The 14,831-nt window shown below is 39.2% G+C and overlaps 1 protein-coding gene across 3 annotated transcripts in view; it reads right to left on the bottom strand.

The window, feature by feature from the left end:
- The window catches only part of LOC148872270 (uncharacterized), a 59,929-nt gene that overhangs the window by 21,484 nt on the left and 23,614 nt on the right, over positions 1-14,831 (bottom strand). For 2 of the 3 annotated variants that reach the window (XM_088968238.1, XM_088968239.1), the window contains one exon: positions 12,285-12,412. The exons of the other annotated variant lie outside the window; for it this stretch is intronic. In XM_088968238.1, coding sequence (XP_088824364.1) covers positions 12,285-12,315 — 31 coding nt within the window. In that variant the 5' untranslated portion in view covers positions 12,316-12,412. The remainder of the gene's footprint in view (positions 1-12,284; positions 12,413-14,831) is intronic. 3 annotated transcript variants of the gene reach the window in all.

The raw sequence follows: 14,831 nt of genomic DNA on the forward strand, positions 1-14,831 counted from the left end.
TTCCAAAGGAGGTGAACATGGGGAGATAAGCACCAACTCAGTCTTTTTCCTAAAGTTTGTTAGAAGTAGTGTTAATACTCTCAAGGGTCACCTCCCAACAAAATGCTAAAATATTAGGAAGCACTCATCTACTCCAAACTTTCTAGAAAGACAAGGCATGATTGTAAAGCTGAAAAATAACATGGAAGAAAAGAGGCACAACTGAACAGACCAGATGGAGAAGCAGTCCAAATCAGTGATTTAAACGGCGCGCCTAGGCGCAACAGGGGAGGTGCATTTTGGGGTATGTGCCTCACCTAAGTCCTAGGCACACCTCTTTCCAAAGGCGCACGCCTGATGCGCCTGATGCGCCTGATGCGCCTTACGCCTCAGCCCAGGCATGCACCTTTTTAAAATTTTGCGCTTTTTGTTTTTTTTTTTTAGTCTAATGGCTAGGACTTGTTCATTCATTCATTGCAATAAAATATCTTCTTAAAAGGCAATGAAAGTTGTAAAATCATTATTTTTTATGTGAGAAATAAGAATTTCAGACCCTAACATAGACTTGTTCGGGCTTACCTCGAGGGGCATGCTACAAAGGCGACTCATAGAATCAAGAGTGCAATATGTTTTACATCACATTAACTACTTGAAGCAATGCAATTAAGGAAAAAAAAAAAGAGATTGTGGGTTTTACATGCTTGAAAATGCTTTATATGTTTGCTTTTATTTTTAAATTTTCATTTGGATATACTTTACATGTTATGTTTATGTATTTTAATTTTAGATAATAGATTTTTTAAATCGTTTATTTTAAAATTTAAGTTTATATTTTTATTAACATTATGTTTAATATTTTTAAAAGTTTTTGCATTTTTTTTTAATTTTTTGGCATTTTTTTAGAATTTTCTGACTTTTTTTATTTTTTAGCTTTTTTTTTGTAATTTTGCGCCTTTCTTAAAAAGGGGCGCGCCTCGCCTTGCGCCTCAGGCACAAATTGGCCCTTGCGCTTTTAAAACACTGGTCCAAATATGAGTATCCAAACAGGAGGAATCCAAGAACACACTGTCTAGGGATAACTTCTGCTAGAAGCAGAAGCTGAAAATAAAACATAATGAAGAATGTGTTATGTACTACCCAATCCAAAAAAAAATGGGTTGGACTGAAGATCAGGCTACAGTTAGGTTTGAATTAATTTCAGGCTGGATTGGGTTAGGGCTGAGACCCTAAGCAACCAAACCCAAACCCAACATGTCTATTCATATTTGCATATATAAATATTATATAAATATGCATGAATTTATGTAGGCATGTGGTAACAATTTTAAAGTCTAAGATTTTTTACTGTAACACATGTACAATATACCTAAAGCACCATAACTTAACTAAGCCCACTGGACATTGGGTTTGGTTATAGTTAGGGTTGAGAATTAACCATAAACAAGAATGCATGTACCAAAATGAATTCAAATCTCCTACCCACGGGATACTACAGCTGTACATAGAGAACATCTCACATATTTGCATGTTACCATAGTAGAAAAGTGCAGATATGTTTTGATATAAAATCTGTGTAAAAAAGGGAAAAAGAAAGAGAAGTTAAATTTTGTGCAGAGAAGGAAAGAGGGGAGAGATTGAAAAGAATGGGAGAAGCCGAAATTAGGTCTGGCCGCCCCTTTCATTAGCTTATATACTCACAAATAAAAGCTGAATACAAAGACAAGTATGCCCTTAGTAAGTTGGCTACTTGTAAAAACTAAGTACACTTAACTCGAACATAAACTAATGGGCCTTGGGCGCAATAACTCTCTAACTATGCTATGTAAATAAAAACAAATGATATCAGCCCAAAACTCAACACTCCCCCTCAAGTTGGGAAGAGATGTCACACATTCCCAACTTGCGTAGATCATGCTCCAACTTGTTTCTTGCAACACCTTATGTAAGAACGTCAGTAAGCTTCAAGTCAGATGCAACATATGGTAAGCACACTTCTCCGGATGTCACCCTTTCCCTTATAAAGTGTCTATCCACTTCTATATGCTTCGTCCTATCATTTTGAACTGGGTTGTGGACAATGTTAATTGTTGCTTGATTGTCACAGTATAGCATCATAGGTTCTCTGACCTCAACTCTAGTCTTCCCTAACAAGGATCGGACCCATAGGAGCTCTGAAACACCATGTGCCATGGCTCTGTATTCAGCTTTTGCACTCAACCTTGCTACAACTAATTGTTTCTTACTCTTCCATGAAACTAGATTACCTCCAACAAGAGTGCAAATTCCTGATGTAGATCTTCTGTCATCTAGGCACCCTGCCAAATCAACATCTGTATAAGCCTCAAACTTCAAATGTCCATGGTCAGCAAATAGTATGCCTTTACCTAGGTGCCCCTTCAAATAGGAAAGTATCCTGTCAATGGCCTCTCAATGCTAAACTCGTGGGGCAAGCATGTATTGACACACCATACTCATTACACAAGAGATGTCTAGTCGTGTCATACATAAGTATAGCATCCGGCACACTAATCTCTGATACCTTTCAACATCCTTCACAAGCTCACCATCTAAAGCATTTATCTTGTGGTTCTGATCAATGGGTGTACCAGCGACCCTTGCCCCAAGTTTTCCTATCTCCTATAGTAAGTCCAAAATATACTTCCTCTATGAGATGAAGATCCCATGCTTGGACCTTGCCACCTCAATGCCCAAAAAATATTTCAGCACCCCAAGATCCTTAATCTCAAACTCTTTGTGCAGGTTCTTCCTCAAGGTATGAATCTCATTCAGATCATTTCCTATGACTACAATGTCATCCACATACACTGTCGAAATTGACACCAGTGATCCCCTCTTTTTCACAAAAAGAGTATGATCAAATTGAGTTTGAGTATAGCCAAATACAACCAATGCACTTCTAAACATGTCAAACCAAGCTTTAGGTGATTGCTTCAAACCATATAGAGACTTCTTTAATCTACATACCTTTTCTTTAGCCACATCACTATAAAAACTAGCTAAAAGATCCATGTACACCTCCTCTTGCAAGTCCCCATTAAGAAAAGCATTTTTTTACATCAAGTTGGAAGAGGGGCCAAGAGTATATAGCTACTAGTGATAGAAGAATCCAGATTGAGCTCATCTTTGCCACTAGTGCAAATCTCCTTATGCCATAAGTCTTGAGTGTATCCTTTTGCAACCAGCCTTGCCTTGTATCTATCTATACTCTCGTCAGCCTTGTACTTTATTGTATAAACCCATCTGCATCCAATTGTCTCCTTGCCATCAGGTAGATCCACAATCTCCAATGTCTAATCTTTAACTACATAGATATCTTCCACTCAAGTTTAGAGAGAGCCTCACCAACACTCCTAGGTATAGGCACAAAGTCAAGAGAAGAAAGGAAGGCTCAGTAGGAAGGAGATGATCCACTATAAGAAAGATAGTGTGAGATGTAATGAGAAGTACACCTCTTCCCTTTTCAGAGTGCAATAGGGAGATCTAGGTCATATGCAATGGTGTTAGGAGCATGGGTAGTGGTATCAATAGGAACTAAACCATCAAAAGAAACAAGGGGCATACCTGGATCTATGTCAGTCAAACCTGGAATCTCCGATGAGCCGATAAGGAGTGACGTGGGTTCCTCTATTGTGGAATCAGCCTCCCTATGCTATCATAGGCGTTGTTAGGTAAAACACTAAGAAGTAAGTCGCAATGGAAGTGGCAAAGTGGGTGGAGTAGGTGGGTCAGCCACTGGAGTGGACAAAGGAGCTAGAACAGGAAATGGTATAGATTGCTCACTTCCTTCCCCAAAACACTCTCCCTAAACAGAACCCCTCGAGAAACATGGTGGACTCGAAAAAGGTAACACCCATAGTAACATACCACTCCTAGAGACTGGACCATAACAATACCCCTTCTAATTTCCTGTATACCCAAGGAAGACACACTTCTTTGCCTTAGGGTCTAGCTTTAAGCAGTGAAGACCAAGAACCTGGACAAAGCGTACACATCCAAAAACCCTTAGAGGAATATGGAACATCTCTCCTTCATGAGAAAGAAGGCTGAACAGAGTGTTATATCCAAGAACACAAGAAGGCACTCGATTAATCAAAAAAAAACAACTGTTGTAATAACTACATCACCCCAAAAACGAACTGGAACTGCAGAGCTCAACATCATGCTTCTTGCTACTTCCACAATATGCCAGTTCTTCCTTTCTACTACACCATTTTGTTGTGGAGTGTATGTACAACTGCTCTGGTGGATTACTCCATGCAACAATAGGTATGATGCCAGGTTGTTTTCAAAGTATTCCCTGGCATTATCTAATCTAAACACTTCCACTTGTACCCCAAACTGCGTCAACACCACCTGATGGAACTATTGAACCAAAGAAGGTACCTCATCATGAGATCTCATCAAATATATCTAAGAGTGTCAAGAATAATCATCCACAAACAAAAGAAAATACCGATAGCCACCCATAGAGGAAATATGGTATGGATCCCACACATCAGTATGAACAATATAAAAAACAGAAAAACATCTTTTATTGCTTGCTTTAAAGGAATGTTTACAATGCTTTCTGTTTGAAATGGTAGAAAACTGATCTGCTTCATTCCATTGCCAATCGGCATATTTATACAGTAAGATGCTACAATAAATAGAAAAAAAAACTTTCTAAATCAATCCCTATAATTAAGGGACTAACCTTTTTTTAATCCCCATATTTAAGGGATTATATTTTTCCACAATCCTAGGAATACATATTCACATAATTCTATTTTTACACAATTACCAAATATAAATGCTAACTACCAAATATACATCTACACAAGTAATCCCACGTTTTCCAACACTCCCCCTCAAGCTGGTGAATAGAGATCCTCCATTCCCAGCTTGGCTATAATTCTTCTAAAGTCTGTACTATTGAGCCCTTTAGTAAGTACGTCGACCAGTTGTCCTTTTGTAGATACATAGGGAGTGCAAATCAACTTGCTATCCAGTTTCTCTTTTATAAAGTGTCGGTCAATTTCGATGTGCTTCGTCTTGTCATGTTGAACAGGATTGTGAGCAATATTGATGGCTGACTTGTTGTCACAATATAGTTTCATAGGCTCTTCTCGTGGAATCTTCAGGTATTCTAAAATTATCTTCAACCAGAGTAATTCACAAACTCTTTGTGCCATAGCCCTGAATTCTACCTCTACACTTGACCGAGCCACTACATTTTGCTTCTTATTCGTCCAAGTTACTGGAGATCCTGCATAATTGGCATCTGTATATGCTTCAAGAGCCAGTCCCCCATTTCTTCTAAATAAAATTCCTTTCCCTGGATTGGCTTTCAAATAGTGTAGAATTTGATGAGCAGCCTACAGATGAACTTCTTTAGGATTATGCATAAACTGACTTATTACACTTACAGCGTATGCAATATCTGGCCATGTATGTGCAAGATAAATGAGTTTTCCAACCAGTCTTTGGAGCATTTCCTTGTCTACACTTGCATTCTCGCTGGCTTCTCCAAGTTTATGATTGGGATCTATAGGCGTGGAAGCTGGTTTACATGCCATATTTCCTCTCTCTCAAAAGATCAACAACAGACTTTTGTTGAGAGATAAAGATGCCTTGTTTAGAATGTGCAACTTCAATTCTGAGAAAATACTTTAGTCTGCCTAAGTCTTTTATCTCAAATTCTATGGAAATGCAGTTTTTCAATGCTTCCTTCTCCTTTTTATCATTCCCAGTAATGATTATATCGTCCACATAGACTAATAGTGCAGTAACTCCCCCTGAGGCTGTGTGTTTGATAAACAATGTGTGATCACCTTGACTTTGCTTGTAACCTGTACTAAGCATCACCTTTGTAAACCTTCCAAACCATGCTCTCAGAGATTGTTTGAGGCCGTATAGTGCTTTCTTCAACCTACAAACTTTGTTCCCCTTAATGCCTTCTCCAAAACCTGGTGGAATGTCCATGTATATCTCCTCTTCTAGATCACCATGGAGAAATGCATTCTTTACATCAAACTGTTGCAAATCCCAATTATAGTTAGTAGCCAAAGACAGCAACACCCTTACTGTATTCATTTTAGCTACTGGGGCAAAAGTTTCCTGATAATCTACCCCATAAGTCTGTGTATATCCCTTGGCTACCAGTCGTGCTTTGTACCTTTCTAATGACCATCAAATTTGTACTTAATTGTGAACACCCACTTACAACCTACAGTCTTCTTGTTTCTTGGTAGATCCACAACTTCCCATGTGTTGTTCTTTTCTAGTGCCTCCATTTCCACTCTCATGGCTTTTCTCCACTCCTTATTAGAAAGTGCCTCGGCTAGAGTATTAGGAATTGGAATGGTGTTAAGGCTGGCTAGAAAACTTTTGTGGGATTTAGAGAATCTTTGGAACGATATAGATTTGGCTAAAGGGTACAATGGGCATTTGGTACATTCTCTGGTTCCTTTTCTCAGTGCAATAGGTAGGTCATACTAAGATTGTGAAGGTGCTGGTTCAGGTTCTGCATATCCCTCAGTTCCAGGATTAGGAGTTGAATCTTGGACTTACACAAGTTGAGGATCTGGATTTCTTCTCCTAGAGTAAACCTGCATATATCTCACATCATCATGCACATCATTGGTGGGGTTAACAGTGTCTGAATTTGGTTCAATGGTCGGGTTGTTTGACTCTTGTTGAGACTCGGGAATGTGGGGCTCAGAGGATTGTGACTCAGAAGGATGTGATTCTTGACGGTTGGATGACTGTGAGGAGGGTAAAACATCTAAGGAGAGTAGATTCGAGGCCTTATCTTCCATTAATGAGGGCTCCCCCTGAAGATAAGGTTGAGTGAAAAAGGATTGTCCCTCCTCAAATGTGACATCGATGGAGGTGTAGAATTTTCTGGTGGCTAGAGGATAACATTTATAACCTTTCTGAGTTGGGGAATATCCCAAGAAGACACACTTGATTGCTTGTGGATCCAATTTTCCCTTATTATGGACATGAACAAAGGCAGTGCAGCCAAAAATTCTTGGTGTGAGATTATTTGAGGTTCAAATATCAGGGTAGAATTGAGAAAGGACTTGTATTGGGCTTCGGTTGTCAAGAACTTTAGATGGTAGTCTATTTATGGTGTATGCAGCAATAAGGACAGCTTCCCCCCAATATTGTTTTGGCACCCGGTTTTGAAAGAGAAAGGCTCGGGTGGTTTGCAAGAGATGGCCATTTTTCCTCTCAACTATCTCATTCTGTTGGAGAGTGTTAACACAGGAGGATTCATGCACAATGCCTTCTTTCTGAAAAATGGGGACAAATTCTGATTAAAATAATCTGTAGCATTATCAGATCGAAACCTTTTAATTCTCACACCAAACTGAGTTTGGACCATGTTATGAAAGTTGGGAAGAATGGTACCCACATCAGATTTAGACTTAAGAAGAAAGATCCATGTGACCCTAGTGCAATCGTCAATAAAGGTGACAAACCATCTAGAACCAGTAATGTTGGGAATTTGAGAAGGGCCCCATATATCCGAAAGAATCAAATAAAAAGGAGTTGAATATCTTTTATTGCTGATTGGGAAAGAAACCCTTTTGTGTTAGCAAGTTCACAAACATCACAATGAAAGGTTTCAACATCAATCCCTTTAAACAAGGAAGGAAGCATTGTTTTTAAAACTAGAAATGAAGGATGACCAAACCGAAAGTGATGACGCCAAATTAAATCTTTATTGGAGGTAGATAAGGATGACTTGTGTGTCACATGCATAACAGTGTGAGATGGTTTGCTGGTTTCTTCAAGGTAGTAGAGTCCATCTTTTTTCTTAACAAGTCTAATCTTCTTTCCCGAAACCTGGTCCTGAAATACACAGTAAGAAGGAAAGAACACAACATTGCAGTTCACATCCTGGGTGAGTTTATGTATAGAGATAAGGCTAGTGGATAACTTACGAACATGAAGCACATTTTTAAGTAATAGGGATGGAGTAATTTGAATATTCCCAATCCCTGCCACTGTGGTGAAAGAACCATCAACAACAGAAATTTTTCTAGTACTAGGACAGGGTGTATAGGTGAGAAAATGTAGTGAAGAGGGTGTCATGTGGTCAGTAGTTCCAGAATCAAGAATCCATGGAAAAACACTAGCCGAGACATGTAATCCTAGAGATAAAGACTCACCTGAGAGAGCAAGAGAGGTAGAACCACTTCCTGGTTTCAAGGATTTTAGGAAACTCCTTAGCCTTTCAATTTCTTCATCATTAAATGGCCCCTGAGTTGAGTGTTCTTGCTGCGGGATTGTGGGAGGTTTCCCATGAAGTTTCCAGCAGCAATCTTTTGTGTGTCTGGGCTTCTTGCAATAGGTGCACTAGAGGTTATCGTTAGAGTCCCGAGTGGTTGTGTCACAAGCCAAGTTGTGATTGTTCTCACCCTTTGAACCACTGCAATTTCCTCCCCTTGCCACCATGGCTGAGCCTTCAGGATCTTTAGGCTCAAGCATGATTCCACGGCAGCTTTCCTCAGCATTGACAAGGGCTATGACTTCATTCAATGGAGGCACTTCTTCTTTGCCGAGAATTTGTATTCGGACTTGATCAAATTCAGCATTCAGTCCAACCAAAAAATCATACACCCTATCTCTTTCAATAAAATTCTTCAAGATCATAGCATCATCGGGGCACTTTGTCTCAAGGACCCGATAATGATCAAGCTCATGCCACAAATTTTGCAGCAGATTTGCATACTCTGTAACACTTCTGCTCCCTTGTTTGGCTGCCATTGTCTTCACTTTGACCTCATAGACACGAGTAGTGTCATGGGCTTTGGAATAGGTTTGTCGAACAGCGTCCCAAATAGCCTTTGCAGAGGGAAGAAACATACAAGTATCGCTGATCTCGGGTGTCATTGAACTCCATAACCATGACATAATCATGGAGTCTTCTTCGTCCCAAGCATCAAAATTTGACTCGCCCGACTTTGGCCCTATCCCAAGAAGGTGACTAATTTTTCCTTTTCCCTTCAAATATGTACGCACTAGTTGCGACCACTTCAAATAGTTCTAGCCATTCAATCTATATGTTGCCTAAATATTCTGCAAATCACCAGTGTGAGGATGAAAATTCGTTGCTCCTTCATCGGTTTGGACGGGAGCACTTGTTACAGCCACGTCGGACATTGTTAATGGAGGAAGAATAAGGCCAGCAGGAAAGGAGAATAAAGAAGGGAAGAACTGGCCAGAATAAAGGAGAATAAAGAAACACTTCTAGTTACAGATCAACACTGAAGACCAGAAAAACACGAAGAGAAAAAACTGGCAATGAAGGCCGAAAAAAAAAAATTCTCAAGGTTGGCAAACCTTGAGCTCTGATACCATGTTTGAAATGGTAGAAAACTGATCTGCTTCATTCCATTTCCAATCGGCATATTTATACAGTAAGCTGCTGCAATAAATAGAAAAAAAAACTTTCTAAATCAATCCTTATAATTAAGGGAATCAATCCCTATAATTAAGGGACTAATCAATCCCTATAATCAAGGGACTAACCTTTTTTTAATCCCCATATTTAAGGGATTATATTTTTCCACAATCCTAGGAATACATATTCACATAATTCTATTTTTACACAACTAACAAATATAAATGCTAACTACCAAATATACACCTACACCAGTAATCCCACGTTTTCCAACACTTTCCAAATTGGCAACCTTCACACTCCAAGCTAGACAAACTAACAAACCTAAACAATTTTGGAAACAAAAAACGCAAAGAAACAAAAGACAAGTGCCCTAACTGATTATGCCAAATCATAATCTAACCCACTAACTCTGACTTATTGTTCCCGTTGACATAATGACTCTGATAACTGGGAAGCTTATCAAGAAGATAGATTTCATTCACCTTATGACCACTCCCAATCGTCCTCTTTGATTCTAGATCCTACAAAACACAATGACCAAGAGAAAAAATCACTAAACAGTTCAAATACTTTGTCAAGCTACTAACAGATAAAAGATTAATGCTCAGCCTAGGAACATGAAGGACAAAAGGTAGGGCAATGGTATTGATTATCTTAATAGACCCTTTCCCAGCAATAGGAACATGTGATCCATTAGCTGTGGAAACTCTATCTCTACCAGAGCTGAGATGGTATGAGGAGAAGATGGTGGAAATATTGGTCATATGTTCTAAAGCTCCCAAGTCTATAATACAAGGAGGTCCCCCCTTAATTGTAATGAATGCATAATTTGCAATGGCATGTGAACTACCTGTATGTGTAAATGAAGTAGAATGGCTACCTACAACAGACTAGAGAAGTTGTAGTAGGTGGTCCTGATAAATCACCAATCACTGCCACATTCACATTTCCCTTCTTGTTTCTGAGTCAACTCGGTATAAGGTGTGGGTAAAACTTTCAACAGGTATCTCTAGTGTGTTTAGGTTTCTTACTGTAGTCACAAATCAGATCCTTCTTGTCCTCCTTCCTCGGTTCATTTCCACCTATATCCCCACTCATCTTAGGCTTCATTATGCTAACCATAGCTGACTACTCAAGGCTTGGGTTCCTCATCTTCACATTCCTCTACTCTCTTCTCCAAACACAAAGGCATATGCTTAAAAGAGAGTTCCACTGTCTCGAGAAACAATATGTTGTCGTGCTATGTCATATTCAGGGTTAAGTCCTGCTAGAAACTCAAATACCCTATTCTCTACCAGCTTCTAATAAGTTGTTGCATCTTTGCTATTTTCCCAAATCACAGTCTCCAAATGATCTATCTCCTGCCATAAGGTTTTAAGGGTTGAAAAATAAATTGCAACGGACTTATCTCCCTACCTAGTAGCAATCACCTGGTTTCTCAACTGGAAGGCTCTAGCAACATTCTCATTTTGTGAATAAGTTTCTCCTACTCCATCCTAAATCTTTTTAGTTGTGTTTAGCCCATAGGAAGTTTTTACTTATATGGGGTAACATGGAATTGCACAGCCAAATCATCACCACGTAGTTCTCCTGTACCCACCAGGAGTAGTTAGTCTCAAGTTTCTTTTCTTCACCGGTACTCTAGAAACTCCTCCCTCCAAAGATTCCCTTCTCCGTGAGAACAGGAGAAGAAAGAGAAGAGGCTACCACTCCCTCCAAAGGCCTCCAAAAAGGATGGGACTTGAACCGCCCTCTTCAGAAAACCTCAAGAGACCCTAAAACACCAGAGTGCCACTTCTTAGGTCAAAATTGAAGAGTCCTACTAAATCAAGACTTTTCCCCTTTCTCTAGTTCTTCCTGATTTTAATGCTAAACCCTAGACCAACTACAAGGGATTGCAAATCCACCAAAAAATCCAAAAACTAGGCTTACCCGAAGTCCTCGATCAGCACTTTACCTCATCATGTAGTCGGTTGATCTAGGGCTACATGATGGAACAACTTAAACAGTCTCTAAGCTTGCTCTTATACCAAGTAGAAAAGTGCAGATGATATGTTTTGATATAAAATTTGTGTAAAAGAGGGAAAAAGAAAGAGAAGAGAAGGTTTGTGCAGAGAAGAAAAGAGGGAAGAGATTGAAGAGAACGGGAGAATCCAAAATTAGGTCTAGCCGCCCCTTTCACTAGCTTATATACTCACAAATAAAAGTTGAATACAAAGACAAGTATGCCCTTAGTAAGTTGGCTACTTGTAAAAACTAAGTAAACACACTTAAACACAAACTAATGGGTCGTGTGCCCAAACTCTCTCACTATGCTATGTAAATAAAAACAAATGATATTAGCCCAAAACTCAACACCATTCATGGGGAGATGTTCTTCTGGGTTGGAGATCCGGATTGTACCAAAACACCTTTTTCAAGCACTTGTGTCAGGGGTTACTTTGAAAGGCACGGTAGCGATGGAAATAAACAAAAAAGTTCACAACATGACTCTAAATCAAGCCCATCTTTAAGGTGCCCCATCAAAAATTCAAGCACAAAGGTCTAGGAGTAGGCATTTCTCCATGCATTACAAATCACAACAATTGCAAAATCAATGAAGAATGACACCATGTTGAGTAAACATCTTGAATTCTCCACCAATCTGGATTTTCCATACAATGTAAATGATTTAATATACATGTTGCCAAAATCCAAACTTCAAATATGTTCTATTATCAACTCGTGCTGCTCCTAATTTATATGAAAATAAAACTGATTGAAGACCTTACAAAGAATAGCAAGACCAATTCCATGTGATTCTGAAGTCTAGTAAACAGAATGGCATACTGGTAGTCAGTGAAAAGCTTAAAATGAACTCCTTAGTAAATGATATATAAGGTAGTACCATGCACATCTTCCACTGAACTGTATTCCATGGATAGAACAAAAACAAGCCAATATGACACAAAATAGTCCTTCCTGTGTCAGCAATTTTCTTGCTGCCAAGCACCTCCAGAAACCTTCCAGATGAGCCTAACAAAACAATAGCTGCATCAGAACTCGTGAGGATGATTAAAACAGCAATCTATTGCATCAGATGGTAGGGAACCACAGTCATACAAAGTCAAACTTCAAAATTAATAACATTATAGAACAGAAAACATCATCCAAACTGATAACTGTCTAAAATTATAGCTTACTATGCAATTGAGTTCAAGTCTCTTGGAATCCATCTAATTGAACATTCCCAGCAGCCAAAATTTCCCTGATCTCAATGAAATAGTAAGTCAATCACCTAGTCTTGACTCCCCTGGTCTAACACCATCTGATTTCATTTTGTAAAGCTTCATTTCACAGCTAAGGAAGAAGGATGGAACTGTTTGGCTATGCAAACAGCCATTAGCATCCCCAATAAGTGCACTGAAGACCCAAAGAATGCCATTATCATCCCTGAGGAAGATCCATCAATCCCAGCTCGACCACGATTCCTAACTTTTTATTGGAAACGGTAATTTCATTAAAGAGAATTCAAAGTACAACTGTCAACCCCAAGAATAGGGTGTTGACCTAAACTACATTTTAATCACAACACTGCCTAAACCATGTTCTCCCTAGCAGTCCCTTGTTTTGTTAATCTGCTAACCCATTAGCAGACCTTGTCCACTTGAAACACACCTTAATCTCCCTTGTTATGCTGATTATTTCCCTTACTCTTTTTTTTTTTTTTGATAAGTAAACAAAGTATTTATTAAACATCAAGGAGAATAGTCAATACAAGCATCCCACAAAGAGGCACGAAGTGTTACCTCTCACACAAAATTTAAAGAAAATAGTATCAAAGATCGATTACAACTGAGCCCAATATAAACTGTCCCTATTTACCCCTTGTTTAGGTAACCCATCTGCCATAGCATTAGCTGTTCTCCTAACCCAAGAGATTTCAATTTCATGCTTCTGGTAAGCCATTTAAACATTTTCATCTCATCCCTAAAGCACCATATTATAGACTCTGGATCCTTCAGCCACCCTATCACCAATTTTGAGTCCCCTTCAATCTCCACATTTATTAGGCCCATCTCACTTGCAATTTGTACCCCTCTCATAGCCATAAGCAATTCCACCCTGCTGGAATCCCCCACTCCCACAAGACCGGAAAATAGTGCAATGATAATCCCTTCCTTATTTCTCAGCACCTCCCCCCATGCCCAATGGGCCCAAGTTGCCTGGACGACTCCCATCAAAGTTTAGTTTCATTAAGTCTTCAACTGGGGGTGAAATTGAGACTGTTAACAGAAATGAGGTGGTGGATTCAATGCATGGAGGAATTAATCAGCCGTTTCTATCTCGGTGAAATTTAAGAATGTGTCGGATGGGTTCACTTGGGTGTTGACTAATATCTATGGGTTGAACAGCAATGGGGAAAGAAAAGAGTTGTGGGATGAATTGTTTAATATTAGAAAAATCTGGGAGGGCCCCTGGTGCTTGGGAGGAGATTTCAATGCAATTTACACAAATAGCCCTAACCAATAGATTTCCACTAGTATGAGTAAGTTTAATGAATTTGTGAATTTTTGTGAGCTTAAAGAGATCCCTCTTCAGCAAAGTGTCTTCACTTAGTCCAATTTACAAACACCTATTTGCTCAGTTGGATAGGTTTCTGTTTAGTACTAAATGGGAAGAATGTTCAAGGGGGGGGGGAACTGGTAGTAAGCACTTTGTCGAGGGTTATTTCTGGGCATTACCTGATTAGTATTGGTAAGGAGGTCTTTATGGGTGGCCCTTCTCCCTTCAAATTTGAAAATATGTGGTTCACCCATCCAGATTTTATCCAAAGGGTGGAAGAGTGGTGGGGAGAAGAACTGCGAGGGATCCAATAGAAGGGAGTATTTCTTCATAGGAAAATTCGAAGGCCGAAAAGGAAAATCAAAGAGTGGAACAGAGATCATTTTGGTAGGTCAAAGGAGAAGAAACTCAATGTATTATCTCAACTCAAACTGTTGGATACCAAATAGAGCTTAGGTTCCTTATGCAAGGAGGATAGAAGGATGAGATCGAATCTAAGGAAGGAGCTTGAAGTGATAATCTTAAGAAAGGAGATCTGGTTGAGACAGAAATCAAGGAATAAATGGATTAAAGGGATAGTAATACTAAATTCTTTCATGCATTGGCAAATGGAAGTTATTAGGATTCGGCCTGCCCTTGAATCCTATTAAGCTGATAACAGTCAAGAAGAAGGAAGAGAAAGAGAGAGAGAGAGAGAGAGAGAGAGAGAGAGAAGAAGAAGAAGAAGAAGAAGAAGAAGAAGAAGAAGAGAAGAGAAGAAAGAGAGAGAGAGCTGGTTCGAATGAGAGAAAAAGATCATTCCCATTCAGCCAGAATTGATTTATATTACTTATATTGTAGAAAAGACACATTTGCCCCTACTTAAGGGACACTAAACCTAACATAATCT

This window comes from Nelumbo lutea, chromosome 2 (assembly GCF_056320005.1).
Source record: "Nelumbo lutea isolate HS-2025 chromosome 2, American lotus-T2T, whole genome shotgun sequence".
Classification (NCBI taxonomy): Eukaryota; Viridiplantae; Streptophyta; class Magnoliopsida; order Proteales; family Nelumbonaceae; genus Nelumbo; species Nelumbo lutea.